At 43.0% G+C, this 22,070-nt stretch overlaps 1 protein-coding gene across 1 annotated transcript; it reads right to left on the reverse strand.

Annotated features, from left to right (window-relative positions):
- Positions 1-876: 876 nt before the first annotated feature.
- Positions 877-1,875, reverse strand: LOC145946951 (uncharacterized). Its single transcript, XM_083056708.1, has one exon. It carries the CDS (start codon positions 1,873-1,875, stop codon positions 877-879), a length of 999 nt encoding a protein of 332 aa, XP_082912834.1.
- Positions 1,876-22,070: the final 20,195 nt, after the last annotated feature.

Below are 22,070 nucleotides of genomic sequence, written 5' to 3' on the forward strand. Positions count from 1 at the left end.
TGGATTATTTGACGCGTGTTTTAGGCATTGTAAAATTTAAACGTTCTGAACGTCGTTTCGCTTCTGCAATAATTAACGTGCGGCGGTCCTCACTGTTTGTTGTTGCTTTCGGCGAGAGATTATGAGCGGTTCGTCCTCTCTGAATAATCACTACGAGGTTCAGAAAATATTTCTATGTTATAGAATAATAATTTGTTAGGAATGGATTATTCGGCGTGTGCAGGCGAGAGAATTCGAGATGCGTTGTAGAAATAATATAGGCTTGGAGATACACGAGGTTGGAACTAATTTAGAATGAATTTAGAATATATATATATATAACACTTTTATTCTAGTATAACACTACGAGTAATACAAAGTATCTAAGTTAAATTTTAGAGTTAGAATCTTAGAGTTAGAGTCTTAGAATTAGAATTAGAATCTTAGAGTTAGAATTTGAATTTTAGAATTCGGAGAGAGTCTTAAAGGTGACTGCTCTGCTTGACGGCGCGATTAGAACTGAGCTCCTCTGGGCTCGCTCTGAGGTCCTTCGGTTTTCGGCAGCTCGGTTGCGGCGGCCGAGAGTGGGGGAACTCTCTAGAGTAGGGAGTTGCCGTGGTAGGGAAGTTCCCAGGTGCTGCGGAGCGCCGCGCTCAGGCACTAGGCGGAGTTAGATGTCATGGCCGGCATTGGCGCGCATTTCGAACGGTGTTATAAGAACTTAGAATTATTTTGCATAAGAGTGAAAAAATTTAAGTAGCCGGACGTGACACCTCCCCCCTTAGAAGAAAAAGTTGGACCATGTCTAACTTTTCAGTTCTATATCATAGTGGGTATAATTTTATTTATGCTTAATGTTAAGGTTAACACTTTCTTATTTCTTAGTGGTGAACGAGTCTATACCTCTTCGTTGAGGAGGTTGCGCAATTCTTTATAATTTACATGCGCTTCACTTTTCACCTTTTGTATTGGTGGGGAGTCTTCTTCTTGTGAAGGGGGGGCTAGGGGTGTTGATTCTTCCTGTACGGGTAGTGGTCCCAGTGGTGGTTGCTTCCTTTTGTTATTTTGTCCTCCGTCGGCCGGTCTTCCCATGTGTAATAATATGTACGTGACTGATGTCCATACGGCTCCCAGGAGGTGTAGGCTCCATCCGTAAACGGAGTGAAGCGCGTAGCCATGGATCAGTGTGTCTATTATTAATTTGGCAAGTCGTGCGACGACAAAGATGCCCAGCACTCCGGCGCTGGCGGATCCGAAGCTTATGAAACCTTTCCATAAGCGTGCTCCCGTGTTTTCTGCTAGCTTGTCGAGTGTTTTCTCGTCTAGCAGGTTTAGCATGGATAGACTTCCTGTGGGGACTTCGTGTCCCATTGCTCCCCTGGCGATCGTGTTGAGCATTGAGGGTTTTTCCATCGGGAACATGATGTGGTCGCGCAGACGATCCAGGTCTTCGCTGGTGTAAATGCCGCTGGAGGCGAGCGAGTCAGGGCTTACGTATCTCCATGACGGCTTGGTCAACGGCTGGATTGTCGGAGGTGCGATTGACTCCACTGGTTTCGGTGTCAGTCGGTACCATATGTTGTGCACTTGGTACATCGCTGGTAGGAGTTCGTTGCAGTCCCTGAGTGTTCCAGATTTTGTGAGTATTTTTGATCTGGGTAATAGGAAAAGGGATTTATTCTGGTGGGTGACGGGAAGCTCGTTGTAGCAATTGTCGACGGGTCGTACTCGGCATTCCACAGGTACGCATTTGATGAGGTGGATAACCTCGCCAGCTGTAATGGCGGTGTACCCTGGTGATTTCATAATTCTGTGCGCCATCTCGTCTGGTGCAATGCTTGCAAGGGAGAGAGCGTTGAGCAGGATTTGTCTCTCTAGGGCGCATTTCTGTTCCATTATGTCTCTGTATAGTTGTGATAGCTGTGTTCTGAGGTGTTTTTCTACGTAAATAAACTTGGAGTTTACGTACGAGAAAATATCAAGATTGTCGATTTTGATTTTTGAACGACCTTTGAACACGCGTCCTGGCTGCGTTTCGAGGACGCAGAGCTTGGGGTGCTCAGTTCGTAGGAGTTTATATCCACAGATGTTTGTCTCGGTTGTGCGTGCCAGCGCGAACGTGGTATCTTGTGTCGTTACCGTGTAGACCGTTGGGGAGTCCTTATGCGATGATTTCGGTGATAAGCGATGTGCCAATCCTTCGTATAGGACATCGTATCGGCCGAAATGGCAATTGTCGGCAGGTAACACCGACCAGTATGTGGAGGCTCCGTCTGCGTCGTTGCATTCTCCTGTTGTCACGGGGCAGCGAACACCTGAGGGGAGTATTACCTCGTTAGTGTTGTGTTTAACGGGTAACTCCAGCTTCCGGGTAGTGATCCGTATTGAGGCTTGGACGATTGCGTTATCCCAGGTGCCGTACGGATCGCTGTATTGAGTCCCGCTACATCCTCCGTCGGTTTTTACGGAACCTGCGAATGTTACTGCGCGCAGATTGGTAGCGTTTGGTTTAATGTCGGAGAGATGTCCGTTTAATCCTAAGGAGATGGTTCCCGTTTCGTGCAGTTTTCTACAAGTATCGGCCGATGTTTCGTGAATGTATTCGCGTCTGCCGTTATGTACGGCAGATATGTGTGAGTGCATCCCACAGTAATAGACAGTTCGGTCGACTTCAATTTTGCACTGGATTCCTGATGTGTGCTCGAATTCGCTCAACTGTAGCAATTGTACGTAGACCTCTTCCTTCTTTGGCTCGATGTCGTCGACTTTGCATTCTTCTATGTCCAATAGTGAGAGCGTAGTGATATTTAAACCGCGGCCTCCACAGTCGTACCCTATTAGCCCATTAGAGGTTAGGGCTAACAGTGCGATTGCAGTTAGTATGCTTACGTAGGTCTTCATTCTGTCGTGGTTGGCTGGTTACTGGCCCGTCCTCCGTCGGGGTGTCCGAGATATAGTCATCTTCGGAGTGGGGGTATTCCGGGGTAGGGGCTTGATGTGGCGAGGATTTTAGCTTATCCATATGTACAATTCTAAACCTATTATTTCTTATAGCTAACTTAACATTATGGTTTTTTAGGATTTGTATAATTTTATAGGGGCCTGTATATTGGTCGGATAGTTTCCCCTTTTTGGGTTCTTTTAATAGGTATACGTTATCTCCTACCTTAAATTCCTTTACATTTTAGTTTCCTATCGTAATATTTCTTAGATCTAATCTTAGCTTCTATTAAATTTTCGCGCGCGTTATCTTGTACGTCGCGGATTCTAGAGAACAATTCTCGAAGATAATGTGAGTATGTTTCGTTTTCTTCATTCTCTAGTGGCGGATCGTTGGAGGGGACACGCGCTATTTTGCCGAATATAAGTTCGTGCGGAGTGTATCGCGTGCCTTCGTGTACACTAGTGTTATATGAGAACGTAGCTAACTTCAAAAATTGATCCCATTCGCGGGTTTTATTAACATATTGTTTAAAGTATTCCCATAGTACATGGTGGGATCTTTCAATCGAACCATTCGATTGCGGTCTATAAGCTGTAGTTTTATATTGCTTAATTCTAAACTTACGTGCTATATTGCGCAACAGAGAATTAAGGAAATGTGACCCTTGGTCAGTTAACCAAGCTATAGGAGCGCCGTATATACATATGAATTCGTTAGTGAGTGCATCGGCTACGTCGGTTGCGGATGCGTGCTTCAATGGAATGGCTAGTGAATACTTAGTTAAAAGGTCCTGTATGGTAAGAATGTATGTATTTCCTGAAGAAGTTGTAGGAAGAGGTCCCATTATATCCATTGAGATTTTATCAAATGCTGTGCCTGGCGTATCTGTAAGCACCATTGGTTGTTTAGTTTTTACTCTTACTAATTTTTTCAGTTGACAATCTTTACATTTACGAATATATTCACAGACGTCTTCCTTCATCTTTGGCCAGGAGTATCGTTCTTTTAGTCGGTTATACGTTTTGGTTACTCCTTTATGGCCTCCTATCGCTGAGCTGTGGTTATCTTTTATAATTCTTTCTCTATCTGCAGGGAGTGGAATTTCGATCTTGTTTGCGCATACGAATATCTTAAGATTAGTGTCGCTTAATGTACGCTGCAGCAATGAATATATGATATTCCAGGTAATGCTATCTACATTGTCTTGACATATCGAGATTGACTGTAGGTCCAATTCTGTAACTATGTCCTTTAGTGAGCGTAGCGTTTCTTTGATAATTTCTATTTCAGTGACGGCTGAGACTCTTTCTTTAGCGATAAGTGATATTAAGTGTCTGTTACCGTTGCAATTAACTTTTGTTCTGCCCAACGTGGCGTCTTTAATTACGGGTAGTATGTTATTATCGTGCAACATTTGAGCTCCTCGTCCCAGCGGTACGCCTTGTTGCGTAGCAAATATAACAAGATTGTCTTTTCTGGTTATAAAGTTATCTGGAATAGTTATTATTTTGAATCTCGCGTTCGGTTCTCGTAATTCAAAGGGGGTTCTAGGGTTATCGAAGATTTGATTCTCTTCGTCTGAACTGGAGCTATCGTCAGTCTCGATTTCTTTGTCGGATTCATTTTCTGCGGTATCATCAACGTTATTTCTTGTTGATGAATTTACATTTGTTGGTATGGGAGAATCGACATTTGTTGGGGCTCGTGTTTTCTTATGTTGATTAGTCGAAAATAGTGATTCGTCGGAGTCGGATGTGTTTACAAGCGGGAGAATTTGTTCGATAACAGGGTTTCTAGATAACGCGTCGGCGTTAGCATTTATTTTACCTGCTTTGTATTCTACTTTATATTCGTACTCTAGTAATTTTAGACGCCATCGGACTAAACGCGATGATGGGTCCTTTACTGAGTGTAGCCATACTAAAGGCTTATGATCGGTTACTAACTGGAATTGTCGGCCATATAGGTACGGTCTGAAATAATTTACACTATATACTATTGCTAACAGTTCTTTCTCAATGGTAGAGTAGTTTATTTCTGCTTTATTCAATAGTCTCGATGTGTAGGCTATAGGAAGATCCTTCCCTATAGTGCCCTGGCTAAGTATTCCTCCAACCGCATATCCGGATGCGTCGGTAGTTACAATGAACGGTTTAGTGAAGTCTGGGTATTGCAAAATCGGTTCGTTACAAAGCGCATTGCGGAGCTGCGTGAAAGCCGACTCTTGTTCCTCTTTCCAGACGAATGATTCCTCTTTCTTTAGCAGATTCGTGAGAGGTTGTGCTATCTTGGAGAAGTTAGGTATAAACCTTCGATAGTAGCCCGCGAGTCCTAAGAATTGTTTTATGTTTTTCGCGTGTTTGGGTCTAGGGAAATCTTCGACCGCTGTTATTTTCTTGGGATCGGGTTTCACTCCGGCTTCACTTATTACATGGCCCAGGTATGTGACTTCTTTGCGGAGGAATTCGCATTTGTCGGGCTGGAGGCGCAGTCCTGCCCTTCTGAGTCGTTCCGCTAGTTTGTGGAATTTGATTTCGTGTTCTCGCAACGAACTGGAATACAATACTATATCGTCGAGATACACGAAGAGTTCGGCACCTTGAAGTCCCGACAGTACCTGGTCCATGAGCCTTTGGAAGGTCGCGGGGGCATTTTTGAGCCCGAATGGCATTCGTTTAAATTCATAATGCCCATACGGAGTGGAAAACGCGGTTTTATGTGTGTGGGATTCGTTCATCTTTATCTGGTGAAAACCCGATGCCAAGTCAAACACACTAAAGTATTTCGCGCTCCCCAGCTGATCGAGGATCTCTACTATGTTTGGTAAGGGGTAAGCGTCCCCGACTGTTTTTTCGTTCAGTGCTCGGTAATCTATTACCATTCGCCAACGCTTGTTACCTTGTGAGTCCGGTTTTTTGGGCACGATCCACAAGGGGGAGTTATATGGTGACATAGATGGTTGGATTACATCATTCTCAATGAGTTCTTGCACTTGTTTGTTAATCTCCTCCTTGTGCATCGGCGGGTATCTGTATTGTTTTGTGTGTACCGGAAGTTCGTCGGTCGTTGGGATGGTGTGTGTGGTGACGTTAGTAGAGTGTAGTTTGTCGGTAGGAAGGCGAAACAGATCATTGTAAGTGTGTATTAGGTTATGTACGTGTTTCGTTTCTTCCGTGTTTAGATGATCGAGTCGCAGTAGTGTCTTAATCTCGTCGGGACGGGATGTGTTTTGTTTACTTAGTGTTGCGACGTACTGTGTTTTCTTAGCGAAGGTCTCCTCATGCCCTAAGGTTGGGAGAGCGGCTTCGGAGGTTTTATGACTCTTGGTCGAGGGATGAGATTTGGAGAGAGTGCTTTTACGACTCTTAGAAGGGGGCGGTGAGCCCTCATGGTCTCGAGGATAGGATGTGGAGAGTTTTTCTATCTCTTGAAGACTTATTCTAGGTAAGTTGAACTTGAGATCCTTATCGCTTGTATTGACGGCTTTTATGTAGGCTATGCCGTTTCGGTTGGTGACGATGGCGTCTCCTAAGTAGATGTCATCGTTTACGTGGATCCGTGATATATACCCTACGCTAACGTTGGTATCGCTAACACGGAGCGGTAGTGTAGTTCGCGATCTTGCTGGGATCGTGAATGTTTGTTCGGCGTTGAAAGGGATTGAGGCCCCTTGCCAAATGATGCAGCGTTTGACGTAGTCTATTTTAGACGCGTCTTGTAAGAATTCGGAACCTAAGATTCCGTCTTGCGAGATTGGAAAATCGTCGGTGACGACGTGGAGTTTGATTTGGTGACCGAGGTATTTTATGCTAATAGTCCCGAGCGTTTTGATTTTATCGTTCGTGATTCCGCTAAGGAAGATCGTCGAACTTTTATCAATGTCGTTGCTGGGGAGTATTTGTCCTTGTTTAACAAGATTAGGAGCTGCACCTGTGTCTATCATAAAGCATGTCTCGGTCGATAATCCACCTGCGGCTATGGTGACCGCGGGCGCATGTGAAAAATCGTTCGGAGTTAACATTGCGATTCGCGTGTTTCCGAATCGTGTTCCGTGCTTATCGCTCTTATCGGGCGGTTCGTTTGAGAAGAGGCCCCTTGGTGAGGTGTACCCGACCTTCCCGCGGGGCTCGGTGCGTTTCCCGACTCATTTTTTTGCACGTTATTATTATATTCACGTTTTCTGCATTCTTCTATCTCGTGCCCGTTGTTTTTGCAATAGCGGCACCATTTATTGCGACGGTCGTTGTAACGAGTAGGCGCATTAGTGTTTGTGTTAGTATTATTGTAATTTTGGCGTCTATCGCCATATGTTGGGCGTTCGTCGGAGAATCTCACCGGATCGTTACGCGTATTGTTCGGATAGCGTTCCCGAAAATAATTTTCGTTACGCGGAGGCGTATTAGCGTATCCTCGACGCGTATGTTCGTTTCGCGGTGGTTCGGGTTCGCGGCGGTCACGTGTTTTATATCGATCGCGGTCTATTTCTTCCCGTTTTGCGAGTTCTTTCGCTCTCGCGAACGCCTCAGACGGGACAGAGTATAATCGTCTGTCCATCTGCAATCTGTACTGCAGAGGGAGTCCTTCGCAGAAAGATCGTGCCGTGAGCTCGTCGATTCTTAGGGCTGTCTCATTATCTATGCGTCCCATTGCGCGGCGTTCGGCGTCTAAAATCGCGGATCGTAGATCTTTGACGCGGCTGATGTAATCTAACATGTGCTCTTGGGGTTTTAAGTATACGATACTAAGTTCTCCCCTGTATTGATCGATCGTTTTCGCGGGCCCGCATGCGTTATTTAATAGGTCGATCAGTTGTGTGATGCTTTCGCAGGGCTCCCCCTCGACGGCGCTATAGGCACGCCCGCTAAGCTTATTAAGTAAGAGTTTGGTGAGGTTGCGTTCGGATGTCGGGGGAATTATTTCTTTCGCGCGTTGGCATGCCCGTGTAAATTGCCTTAACGGTATATTATAACCGTCGAAAGTAGGCACGGTTTCGGTCGCTTCGCGAAAGGAGACCTTGGGGGACTGGGGTCGTCCGGAAGGTAACTCGGAATGCCCGGCGGAGTCGTCGAGCGATAGTAGAGATTGGCCCGAGAGTCTGATAGACGGACTGGGCTCTCGCCGCAGCCGATTCACCTCATTGCGTAATATTTCGATTTCCGCGAGGAGATCGTTTTTGAGGGAATTCATATCCTCAGGGATGGTGCCCTGGGGTTGGCTCTTTCCCGGATTCCTTTCCATATTTTCGCGGAGCGTTTCGATTTCGCGTTCTCGTTTATCTGCTCTTTTCCGTTGCTCTTCGAGGAGTGCGGCCTCCTCTCTTAGGCTGATTTCTTTGGTTTTCGCGAGAGCTTCCCTAGTTCTAATACGATTTTGAGCTTCGATAATTTCGACTTCCTTTTGCTTTAATTTTGCTTGTATATCCGCGAGCTGTGCTTCAGTTAATTCCTTTCCCGCGAATTCCTTTTCAAGCGATTCTTCCTTATCTCCCTGTCTTCCGCGCGTCCCGACCATAGCTCGGAAATTTCAGTATCCCACCGCTGTCACCAGTTTTGTTACGTCCGGGGGTGCAGTTGCGGCGTAAATTTTACGAAATTTAAATCGCGACCTACGAACTCGAACTGCGGGGCGGACTACGTCGTATTTCGGAATTACTCCGGGGATACCCACGACGACAGGTATTTCCTTTATGGTCACGGTTGCGTTTTGGGAGAAAGAGAGCGTTTCGTATAGGTTCGATTACTGACGAATCAGTCCATGTATCCGCGGAATCGTTCGAGTGAATCGTTGACGGAGTGGAAAATAGTGATTACTGTATTACCATCCGAGTCGATACGGTAGGGTTCTTCACCACGGCGGTACAGAAGGTAAGCTCGTTGGCAATGATAACAAGGGTGGTCGATGTCACGTGTTTTCGACAGTCGGTAAAAATTGCAGACTGAGCAAACGACTCCGGTCGGTACGTCGCCGATAACGAGGAAATGCTTAGCGCAAGTTAACCACTCAGATTGCACGCCAATAGGTAAACGCATACGGCAATCCGTACAGAGAGCGGCACTTGTTTCCTTATTAATAAAACCGATTATCCGTTGGCAATACGGGAGGTTATTTAGGGTTTCTTCAATAGTTTCTTCCTCGGAATCATCCTCGGGGAGGAGCAAAGTGGTGGGGATGTCCAAGTGTGACGGTATTATTGGACACATAGGAGTTGATTGTTTAAACTAATGTTAAACTAATGTTTAAACTAAAGTTAAAATAAATAATTGCCATGAGGTCGATTTGAATGTTCTAACACGTTCACGAAGTTTCTAGATATTCTGGGAAGATTTAGAATTTTCCAAAGGGTTGGCTGTAGGATACCTACTGCAGTTTTATGAGGGCCATAAACTGACCCTTGATAAAAAAAAAAGGTTTCGCACGATTTCTCTTTTTGGGAGATGAGAAAATTTAAGACGCGCAGAGAATATTCTGGAAACCACGTGGTAAGCTAATATTTCTAAAATTGCAAGAGAATTTATCAGTTATTATTGTTAAGTGATTCAAAAATGCGTAGACGTAGTTTCCGAAATAGATTTTTGTATTTCGCGGGTTCCTGGGCAGAAGGGAGGCTCGTGTTGTAAAGAAATATCTTGAGCACCTACCTTATTTAATTTCCAAGGAATGGACAACGACTGGATGGCGATGATCCGGGGTACCCGCGTTGTAGAGGGTGTACAGGATGCCAGACCTTTCTGCAGATACCTTGTACGGCGTGGATCGTTGTCCGGGATGTCGTTCAATGGCACCTTGGAATTCTTGATTTCGATCGCGTGCAATTGCGTAGGCCACTCCCGTAATTTAACGTCCGCGTGATTATTATTATTATTATTAATGCTAAAAGGCACGGAGTCGCCGAACAATCTATCGTATTCCGCGTCGTTATGATAGTCGATTCCAATGAAATTAGAGAGACCACGTGTTGATTCAGTGCGATGTAGTCGTGCTGTTATACGCCGTAGTTGATTCTTTCTTCCTGCACGGCGTGTTTTAGGCATTATAAAATTTAAACATTCTGAACGTCGTTTCGCTTCTGCAATAACTAACGTGCGGCGGTCCTCACTGTTCGTTGTTGCTTTCGGCGAGAGATTATGAGCGGTTCGTCCTCTCTGAATAATCACTACGAGGTTCAGGAAATATTTCTATGTTATAGAATAGTAATTTGTTAGGAATGGATTATTTGACGCGTGTTTTAGGCATTGTAAAATTTAAACGTTCTGAACGTCGTTTCGCTTCTGCAATAATTAACGTGCGGCGGTCCTCACTGTTTGTTGTTGCTTTCGGCGAGAGATTATGAGCGGTTCGTCCTCTCTGAATAATCACTACGAGGTTCAGAAAATATTTCTATGTTATAGAATAATAATTTGTTAGGAATGGATTATTCGGCGTGTGCAGGCGAGAGAATTCGAGATGCGTTGTAGAAATAATATAAGCTTGGAGATACACGAGGTTGGAACTAATTTAGAATGAATTTAGAATATATATATATATAACACTTTTATTCTAGTATAACACTACGAGTAATACAAAGTATCTAAGTTAAATTTTAGAGTTAGAATCTTAGAGTTAGAGTCTTAGAATTAGAATTAGAATCTTAGAGTTAGAATTTGAATTTTAGAATTCGGAGAGAGTCTTAAAGGTGACTGCTCTGCTTGACGGCGCGATTAGAACTGAGCTCCTCTGGGCTCGCTCTGAGGTCCTTCGGTTTTCGGCAGCTCGGTTGCGGCGGCCGAGAGTGGGGGAACTCTCTAGAGTAGGGAGTTGCCGTGGTAGGGAAGTTCCCAGGCGCTGCGGAGCGCCGCGCTCAGGCACTAGGCGGAGTTAGATGTCATGGCCGGCATTGGCGCGCATTTCGAACGGTGTTATAAGAACTTAGAATTATTTTGTATAAGAGTGAAAAAATTTAAGTAGCCGGACGTGACAACTGTCGGGACTTCAAGGTGCCGAACTCTTCGTGTATCTCGACGATATAGTATTGTATTCCAGTTCGTTGCGAGAACACGAAATCAAATTCCACAAACTAGCGGAACGACTCAGAAGGGCAGGACTGCGCCTCCAGCCCGACAAATGCGAATTCCTCCGCAAAGAAGTCACATACCTGGGCCATGTAATAAGTGAAGCCGGAGTGAAACCCGATCCCAAGAAAATAACAGCGGTCGAAGATTTCCCTAGACCCAAACACGCGAAAAACATAAAACAATTCTTAGGACTCGCGGGCTCCTATCGAAGGTTTATACCTAACTTCTCCAAGATAGCACAACCTCTCACGAATCTGCTAAAGAAAGAGGAATCATTCGTCTGGAAAGAGGAACAAGAGTCGGCTTTCACGCAGCTCCGCAATGCGCTTTGTAACGAACCGATTTTGCAATACCCAGACTTCACTAAACCGTTCATTGTAACTACCGACGCATCCGGATATGCGGTTGGAGGAATACTTAGCCAGGGCACTATAGGGAAGGATCTTCCTATAGCCTACACATCGTGAGTATTGAATAAAGCAGAAATAAACTACTCTACCATTGAGAAAGAACTGTTAGCAATAGTATATAGTGTAAATTATTTCAGACCATACCTATATGGCCGACAATTCCAGTTAGTAACCGATCATAAGCCTTTAGTATGGCTACACTCAGTAAAGGACCCATCATCGCGTTTAGTCCGATGGCGTCTAAAATTACTAGAGTATTCGAGTAGAGTATACGAGTACGAATATAAAGTAGAATACAAAGCAGGTAAAATAAATGCTAACGCCGACGCGTTATCTAGAAACCCTGTTATCGAACAAATTCTCCCGCTTGTAAACACATCCGACTCCGACGAATCACTATTTTCGACTAATCAACATAAGAAAACACAAGCCCCAACAAATGTCGATTCTCCCATACCAACAAATGTAAATTCATCAACAAGAAATAACGTTGATGGTACCGCAGAAAATGAATCCGACAAAGAAATCGAGACTGACGATAGCTCCAGTTCAGACGAAGAGAATCAAATCTTCGATAACCCTAGAACCCCCTTTGAATTACGAGAACCGAACGCGAGATTCAAAATAATAACTATTCCAGATAACTTTATAACCAGAAAAGACAATCTTGTTATATTTGCTACGCAACAAGGCGTACCGCTGGGACGAGGAGCTCAAATGTTGCACGATAATAACATACTACCCGTAATTAAAGACGCCACGTTGGGCAGAACAAAAGTTAATTGCAACGGTAACAGACACTTAATATCACTTATCGCTAAAGAAAGAGTCTCAGCCGTCACTGAAATAGAAATTATCAAAGAAACGCTACGCTCACTAAAGGACATAGTTACAGAATTGGACCTACAGTCAATCTCGATATGTCAAGACAATGTAGATAGCATTACCTGGAATATCATATATTCATTGCTGCAGCGTACATTAAGCGACACTAATCTTAAGATATTCGTATGCGCAAACAAGATCGAAATTCCACTCCCTGCAGATAGAGAAAGAATTATAAAAGATAACCACAGCTCAGCGATAGGAGGCCATAAAGGAGTAACCAAAACGTATAACCGACTAAAAGAACGATACTCCTGGCCAAAGATGAAGGAAGACGTCTTGTGAATATATTCGTAAATGTAAAGATTGTCAACTGAAAAAATTAGTAAGAGTAAAAACTAAACAACCAATGGTGCTTACAGATACGCCAGGCACAGCATTTGATAAAATCTCAATGGATATAATGGGACCTCTTCCTACAACTTCTTCAGGAAATACATACATTCTTACCATACAGGACCTTTTAACTAAGTATTCACTAGCCATTCCATTGAAGCACGCATCCGCAACCGACGTAGCCGATGCACTCACTAACGAATTCATATGTATATACGGCGCTCCTATAGCTTGGTTAACTGACCAAGGGTCACATTTCCTTAATTCTCTGTTGCGCAATATAGCACGTAAGTTTAGAATTAAGCAATATAAAACTACAGCTTATAGACCGCAATCGAATGGTTCGATTGAAAGATCCCACCATGTACTATGGGAATACCTTAAACAATATGTTAATAAAACACGCGAATGGGATCAATTTTTGAAGTTAGCTACGTTCTCATATAACACTAGTGTACACGAAGGCACGCGATACACTCCGCACGAACTTATATTCGGCAAAATAGCGCGTGTCCCCTCCAACGATCCGCCACTAGAGAATGAAGAAAACGAAACATACTCACATTATCTTCGAGAATTGTTCTCTAGAATCCGCGACGTACAAGATAACGCGCGCGAAAATTTAATAGAAGCTAAGATTAGATCTAAGAAATATTACGATAGGAAACTAAATGTAAAGGAATTTAAGGTAGGAGATAACGTATACCTATTAAAAGAACCCAAAAAGGGGAAACTATCCGACCAATATACAGGCCCCTATAAAATTATACAAATCCTAAAAAACCATAATGTTAAGTTAGCTATAAGAAATAATAGGTTTAGAATTGTACATATGGATAAGCTAAAACCCTCGCCACATCAAGCCCCTACCCCGGAATACCCCCACTCCGAAGATGACTATATCTCGGACACCCCGACGGAGGACGGGCCAGTAACCAGCCAACCACGACAGAATGAAGACCTACGTAAGCATACTAACTGCAATCGCACTGTTAGCCCTAACCTCTAATGGGCTAATAGGGTACGACTGTGGAGGCCGCGGTTTAAATATCACTACGCTCTCACTATTGGACATAGAAGAATGCAAAGTCGACGACATCGAGCCAAAGAAGGAAGAGGTCTACGTACAATTGCTACAGTTGAGCGAATTCGAGCACACATCAGGAATCCAGTGCAAAATTGAAGTCGACCGAACTGTCTATTACTGTGGGATGCACTCACACATATCTGCCGTACATAACGGCAGACGCGAATACATTCACGAAACATCGGCCGATACTTGTAGAAAACTGCACGAAACGGGAACCATCTCCTTAGGATTAAACGGACATCTCTCCGACATTAAACCAAACGCTACCAATCTGCGCGCAGTAACATTCGCAGGTTCCGTAAAAACCGACGGAGGATGTAGCGGGACTCAATACAGCGATCCGTACGGCACCTGGGATAACGCAATCGTCCAAGCCTCAATACGGATCACTACCCGGAAGCTGGAGTTACCCGTTAAACACAACACTAACGAGGTAATACTCCCCTCAGGTGTTCGCTGCCCCGTGACAACAGGAGAATGCAACGACGCAGACGGAGCCTCCACATACTGGTCGGTGTTACCTGCCGACAATTGCCATTTCGGCCGATACGATGTCCTATACGAAGGATTGGCACATCGCTTATCACCGAAATCATCGCATAAGGACTCCCCAACGGTCTACACAACGGTAACGACACAAGATACCACGTTCGCGCTGGCACGCACAACCGAGACAAACATCTGTGGATATAAACTCCTGCGAACTGAGCACCCCAAGCTCTGCGTCCTCGAAACGCAGCCAGGACGCGTGTTCAAAGGTCGTTCAAAAATCAAAATCGACAATCTTGATATTTTCTCGTACGTAAACTCCAAGTTTATTTACGTAGAAAAACACCTCAGAACACAGCTATCACAACTATACAGAGACATAATGGAACAGAAATGCGCCCTAGAGAGACAAATCCTGCTCAACGCTCTCTCCCTTGCAAGCATTGCACCAGACGAGATGGCGCACAGAATTATGAAATCACCAGGGTACACCGCCATTACAGCTGGCGAGGTTATCCACCTCATCAAATGCGTACCTGTGGAATGCCGAGTACGACCCGTCGACAATTGCTACAACGAGCTTCCCGTCACCCACCAGAATAAATCCCTTTTCCTATTACCCAGATCAAAAATACTCACAAAATCTGGAACACTCAGGGACTGCAACGAACTCCTACCAGCGATGTACCAAGTGCACAACATATGGTACCGACTGACACCGATACCAGTGGAGTCAATCGCACCTCCGACAATCCAGCCGTTGACCAAGCCATCATGGAGATACGTAAGCCCTGACTCGCTCGCCTCCAGCGGCATTTACACCAGCGAAGACCTGGATCGTCTGCGCGACCACATCATGTTCCCGATGGAAAAACCCTCAATGCTCAACACGATCGCCAGGGGAGCAATGGGACACGAAGTCCCCACAGGAAGTCTATCCATGCTAAACCTGCTAGACGAGAAAACACTCGACAAGCTAGCAGAAAACACGGGAGCACGCTTATGGAAAGGTTTCATAAGCTTCGGATCCGCCAGCGCCGGAGTGCTGGGCATCTTTGTCGTCGCACGACTTGCCAAATTAATAATAGACACACTGATCCATGGCTACGCGCTTCACTCCGTTTACGGATGGAGCCTACACCTCCTGGGAGCCGTATGGACATCAGTCACGAACATATTATTACACATGGGAAGACCGGCCGACGGAGGACAAAATAACAAAAGGAAGCAACCACCACTGGGACCACTACCCGTACAGGAAGAATCAACACCCCTAGCCCCCCCTTCACAAGAAGAAGACTCCCCACCAATACAAAAGGTGAAAAGTGAAGCGCATGTAAATTATAAAGAATTGCGCAACCTCCTCAACGAAGAGGTATAGACTCGTTCACCACTAAGAAATAAGAAAGTGTTAACCTTAACATTAAGCATAAATAAAATTATACCCACTATGATATAGAACTGAAAAGTTAGACATGGTCCAACTTTTTCTTCTAAGGGGGGAGGTGTCACGTCCGGCTACTTAAATTTTTTTCACTCTTATGCAAAATAATTCTAAGTTCTTATAACACCGTTCGAAATGCGCGCCAATGCCGGCCATGACATCTAACTCCGCCTAGTGCCTGAGCGCGGCGCTCCGCAGCATCTGGGAACTTCCCTACCACGGCAACTCCCTACTCTAGAGAGTTCCCCCACTCTCGGCCGCCGCAACCGAGCTGCCGAAAACCGAAGGACCTCAGAGCGAGCCCAGAGGAGCTCAGTTCTAATCGCGCCGTCAAGCAGAGCAGTCACCTTTAAGACTCTCTCCGAATTCTAAAATTCAAATTCTAACTCTAAGATTCTAATTCTAATTCTAAGACTCTAACTCTAAGATTCTAACTCTAAAATTTAACTTAGATACTTTGTATTACTCGTAGTGTTATACTAGAATAAAAGTGTTATATATATATATTCTAAATTCATTCTAAATTAGTTACAACCTCGTGTATCTCCAAGCTTATATTATTTCTACAACGCATCTCGAATTCTCTCGCCTGCACACGCCGAATAATCCATTCCTAACAAATTATTATTCTATAACAAAGAAATATTTTCTGAACCTCGTAGTGATTATTCAGAGAGGACGAACCGCTCATAATCTCTCGCCGAAAGCAACAACAAACAGTGAGGACCGCCGCACGTTAATTATTGCAGAAGCGAAACGACGTTCAGAACGTTCAGAACGTTTAAATTTTACAATGCCTAAAACACGCGTCAAATAATCCATTCCTAACAAATTACTATTCTATAACATAGAAATATTTCCTGAACCTCGTAGTGATTATTCAGAGAGGACGAACCGCTCATAATCTCTCGCCGAAAGCAACAACGAACAGTGAGGACCGCCGCACGTTAGTTATTGCAGAAGCGAAACGACGTTCAGAATGTTTAAATTTTATAATGCCTAAAACACGCCGTGCAGGAAGAAAGAATCAACTACGGAGTATAACAGCACGACTACATCGCACTGAATCAACACGTGGTCTCTCTAATTTCATTGGAATCGACTATCATAACGACGCGGAATACGATAGATTGTTCGCCGACTCCGTGCCTTTTAGCATTAATAATAATAATAATAATCACGCGGACGTTAAATTACGGGAGTGGCCTACGCAATTGCACGCGATCGAAATCAAGAATTCCAAGGTGCCATTGAACGACATCCCGGACAACGATCCACGCCGTACAAGGTATCTGCAGAAAGGTCTGGCATCCTGTACACCCTCTACAACGCGGGTACCCCGGATCATCGCCATCCAGTCGTTGTCCATTCCTTGGAAATTAAATAAGGTAGGTGCTCAAGATATTTCTTTACAACACGAGCCTCCCTTCTGCCCAGGAACCCGCGAAATACAAAAATCTATTTCGGAAACTACGTCTACGCATTTTTGAATCACTTAACAATAATAACTGATAAATTCTCTTGCAATTTTAGAAATATTAGCTTACCACGTGGTTTCCAGAATATTCTCTGCGCGTCTTAAATTTTCTCATCTCCCAAAAAGAGAAATCGTGCGAAACCTTTTTTTTTTTATCAAGGGTCAGTTTATGGCCCTCATAAAACTGCAGTAGGTATCCTACAGCCAACCCTTTGGAAAATTCTAAATCTTCCCAGAATATCTAGAAACTTCGTGAACGTGTTAGAACATTCAAATCGACCTCATGGCAATTATTTATTTTAACTAACATTAGTTTAAACAATCAACTCCTATGTGTCCAATAATACCGTCACACTTGGACATCCCCACCACTTTGCTCCTCCCCGAGGATGATTCCGAGGAAGAAACTATTGAAGAAACCCTAAATAACCTCCCGTATTGCCAACGTATAATCGGTTTTATTAATAAGGAAACAAGTGCCGCTCTCTGTACGGATTGCCGTATGCGTTTACCTATTGGCGTGCAATCTGAGTGGTTAACTTGCGCTAAGCATCTCCTCGTTATCGGCGACGTACCGACCGGAGTCGTTTGCTCAGTCTGCAATTTTTACCGACTGTCGAAAACACGTGACATCGACCACCCTTGTTATCATTGCCAACGAGCTTACCTTCTGTACCGCCGTGGTGAAGAACCCTACCGTATCGACTCGGATGGTAATACAGTAATCACTATTTTCCACTCCGTCAACGATTCACTCGAACGATTCCGCGGATACATGGACTGATTCGTCAGTAATCGAACCTATACGAAACGCTCTCTTTCTCCCAAAACGCAACCGTGACCATAAAGGAAATACCTGTCGTTGTGGGTATCCCCGGAGTAATTCCGAAATACGACGTAGTCCGCCCCGCAGTTCGAGTTCGTAGGTCGCGATTTAAATTTCGTAAAATTTACGCCGCAACTGCACCCCCGGACGTAACAACAAAACGGAAAGCAATACAAACTGTGCTGTATTGCCGCGCGAGATTCGCGTAGTTAGAGCGGTACACGAGCGAAATTGGAAAAGATCGGAGGCAGTGAGGAGAGAAACTTCAATAATCAAAGTGTCCGTATTGCAGTGTATTTTTCGTGTCCAGTATGACAAACAAGTGTTCTAAACAATACAAGTCGGCGGTTCGGCAATTGCAAGTGCGCGTGAGCAGCTTATAATTCGGCGACGGCGCGAAAAGAAAACTAATCGACAGCGATCTGCGAGCGCGAACGGTCTCGAGATGAGTGGGCAAACAGGAATGCGGAGTCAACGCAGGCGGCTGTATCCCTTCGACCTTCGAGAAGGTTCTCCAGTTAAGAGACCAATGATTTTTGGTCTTGTAACAATACATTAACGGATCGTCTCGAAAGTCGGGGGACAAAGCTGTTTATTGTTTTCCGCGCCTGTTTGCCCAGGCGAGCGAGTGTTTGAACGAGCGCGGTGACGTGAACCCGCACAGCTGATCGAAGCGCGCTGAAACGAGAGCGCGGGAGCGCGAGTGAGAGCGCGACCGGCGCGCGGGAGCGCGAGAGAGAGAACGACAAACGCGCGAAATCGCGGGAGAGAGTGACAAGCGCGCGGGACGGGCCGCGCGACACTCTCATTTATCACGCCGACTAATTCTCGCGAATGAATTCACGACAAACGTCTGCAGACGATAACAAAACAGCACTTGTTTACAGAATTAAAATTTCTCAAAAATGACACTATTAGCTGTAACATCAATTAACAAAATTCGGTATATTTACACCTATAAAGATACAAACAAAACGGATAGCGGTACAAATGTCTGCAGGCGGTAACAAAACAGCACCCGTTTACAGAATTAAAATATCTTAAAAAATGACACTATTAGCTGTAACATCAATTTTTAAAACTCGGTGTATTTATACCTGTAGGGGTACAAACAAAACGGAAAGCAATACAAACGTCTGCAGACGGTAACAAAACAGCGTTTACAGAATTAAAATTTCTCAAAAAATGACATTATTAGCTGTAACATCAACTTAAAAAATTCTGTATAATTACACCTGTATAGTTACGAACAAAATGGAAAGCAGTACAAACGTCTGCAGGCAATTACAAAACAGTACCCGTATACAAAATTGAAATATCCCAAAAATGACATTATTAGCTCTAATATCAATTTTGAACATTCGGTATATTTACACCTGTAAGGGTATAAAGAAAACAGAAAGCAATACAAACGTCAGCAGACGGTAACAAAACAGCGTTTACAGAATTAAAATTTCTCATAAAATGACATTATTAGCTATAACATCAATTTTAAAAATTCTGTATAATTACACCTGTATAGATACGAACAAAATGGAAAGCGGTACAAACGTCTGCAGACAATTACAAAACAGCATCCGTATGCAGAATTGAAATATCCCAAAAATGACATTATTAGTGGCACTGTCTGCACTTAGCACCCTTCGCAAAACCTTGCAAAAAAGCGGTACAAACGTCTGCAGACGATTACAAAACAATCGTTGACAGAATTAAAATATCTTAAAAAATGACACTATTAGCTGTAACATCAATTTTTAAAACTCGGTGTATTTACACCTGTAGGGGTACAAACGAAACGGAAAGCGGTACAAACGTCTGCAGGCAATTACAAAACAGCACCCGTATACAAAATTGAAATATCCCAAAGTGACATTATTAGCTCTAATATCAATTTTGAACATTCGGTATTATTTACACCTGTAAGGTATAAACAAAACAGAAAGCAATACAAACGTCAGCAGACGGTAACAAAACAGCACCCGTTTACAGAATTAAAATATCTTAAAAAATGACACTATTAGCTGTAACATCAATTTTTAAAACTCGGTGTATTTACACCTGTACGGGTACAAACAAAACGGAAAGCAATACAAACGTCTGCAGACGGTAACAAAACAGCGTTTACAGAATTAAAATTTCTCATAAAATGACATTATTAGCTGTAACACCAATTTTAAAAATTCTGTATAATTACACCTGTATAGATACGAACAAAATGGAAAGCGGTACAAACGTCTGCAGGCAATTACAAAACAGCATCCGTATACAAAATTGAAATATTCCAAAAATGACATTATTAGCTCTAATATCAATTTTGAACATTCGGTATATTTACACCTGTAAGGGTGCAAACAAAACAGAAACCAATACAAACGTCTGCAGACGGTAACAAAACAGCGCCCGTTTACAGAATTAAAATATCTTAAAAAATGGTACTATTAACTGCAACATCAATTTTTAAAACTCGGTGTATTTACACCTGTAAGGGTATAAACAAAACAGAAAGCAATACAAACGTCTGCAGACGGTAACAAAACAGCGTTTACAGAATTAAAATTTCTCATAAAATGACATAATTAGCTGTAACATCAATTTTAAAAATTTTGTATAATTACACCTGTATAGATACGAACAAAATGGAAAGCGGTACAAACGTCTGCAGGCAATTACAAAATAGCACCCGTATGCAGAATAGAAATATCTCAAAAATGACATTATTAGTGGCACTGTCCGCTCTTAGCACTCTTCGCAAAATCTTGCGAAGGGTGAGCCCCCTCACGTCAGGGTGGCGGACAACGAGGGGGGGCTTCTGCGACCTAGGTTTGATATATTTTTATTTGTAGGGATACAAACATAACAAAAAGCGGTACAAACGTCTGCAGACGATTACAAAACAATATTCGTTACAGAATAAAAATATCTTAAAAAATGACACTATTAGCTGTAACATCAATTTTAAAAATTCTGTATAATTACACCTGTATAGATACGTACAAAATGGAAAGCGGTACAAACGTCTGCAGGCAATTACAAAACAGCACCCGTATACAAAATTGGAATATCCCAAAGTGACATTATTAGCTCTAATATCAATTTTGAACATTCGGTATTATTTACACCTGTAAGGTATAAACAAAACAGAAAGCAATACAAACGTCAGCAGACGGTAACAAAACAGCACCCGTTTACAGAATTAAAATATCTTAAAAAATGACACTATTAGCTGTAACATCAATTTTTAAAACTCGGTATATTTACACCTGTAAGGGTGCAAACAAAACGGAAAGCAATACAAACGTCTGCAGACGGTAACAAAACAGCACCCGTTTACAGAATTAAAATATCTTAAAAAATGACACTATTAGCTGTAACATCAATATTAAAAATTCTGTATAATTACACCTGTATAGATACGAACAAAATGGAAAGCGGTACAAACGTCTGCAGGCAATTATAAAACAGCACCCGTATACAAATATGAAATATCCCAAAATGACATTATTAGCTCTAATGTCAATTTTGAACATTCGGTATATTTACACCTGTAAGGGTGCAAACAAAACAGAAAGCAATACAAACGTCTGCAGACGGTAACAAAACAGCACCCGTTTACAGAATTAAAATATCTTAAAAAATGACACTATTAGCTGTAACATCAATTTTTAAAACTCGGTGTATTTACACCTGTACGGGTACAAACAAAACGGAAAGCAATACAAACGTCTGCAGACGGTAACAAAACAGCGTTTACAGAATTAAAATTTCTCATAAAATGACATTATTAGCTGTAACACCAATTTTAAAAATTCTGTATAATTACACCTGTATAGATACGAACAAAATGGAAAGCGGTACAAACGTCTGCAGGCAATTACAAAACAGTACCCGTATACAAAATTGAAATATCCCAAAAATGACATTATTAGCTCTAATATCAATTTTGAACATTCGGTATATTTACACCTGTAAGGGTATAAAGAAAACAGAAAGCAATACAAACGTCAGCAGACGGTAACAAAACAGCGTTTACAGAATTAAAATTTCTCATAAAATGACATTATTAGCTATAACATCAATTTTAAAAATTCTGTATAATTACACCTGTATAGATACGAACAAAATGGAAAGCGGTACAAACG

This window comes from Prenolepis imparis, unplaced genomic scaffold, assembly GCF_030444845.1.
Source record: "Prenolepis imparis isolate NDT839.2.m4 unplaced genomic scaffold, iyPreImpa1.0 SCAF_31, whole genome shotgun sequence".
Lineage (NCBI taxonomy): Eukaryota > Metazoa > Arthropoda > Insecta > Hymenoptera > Formicidae > Prenolepis > Prenolepis imparis.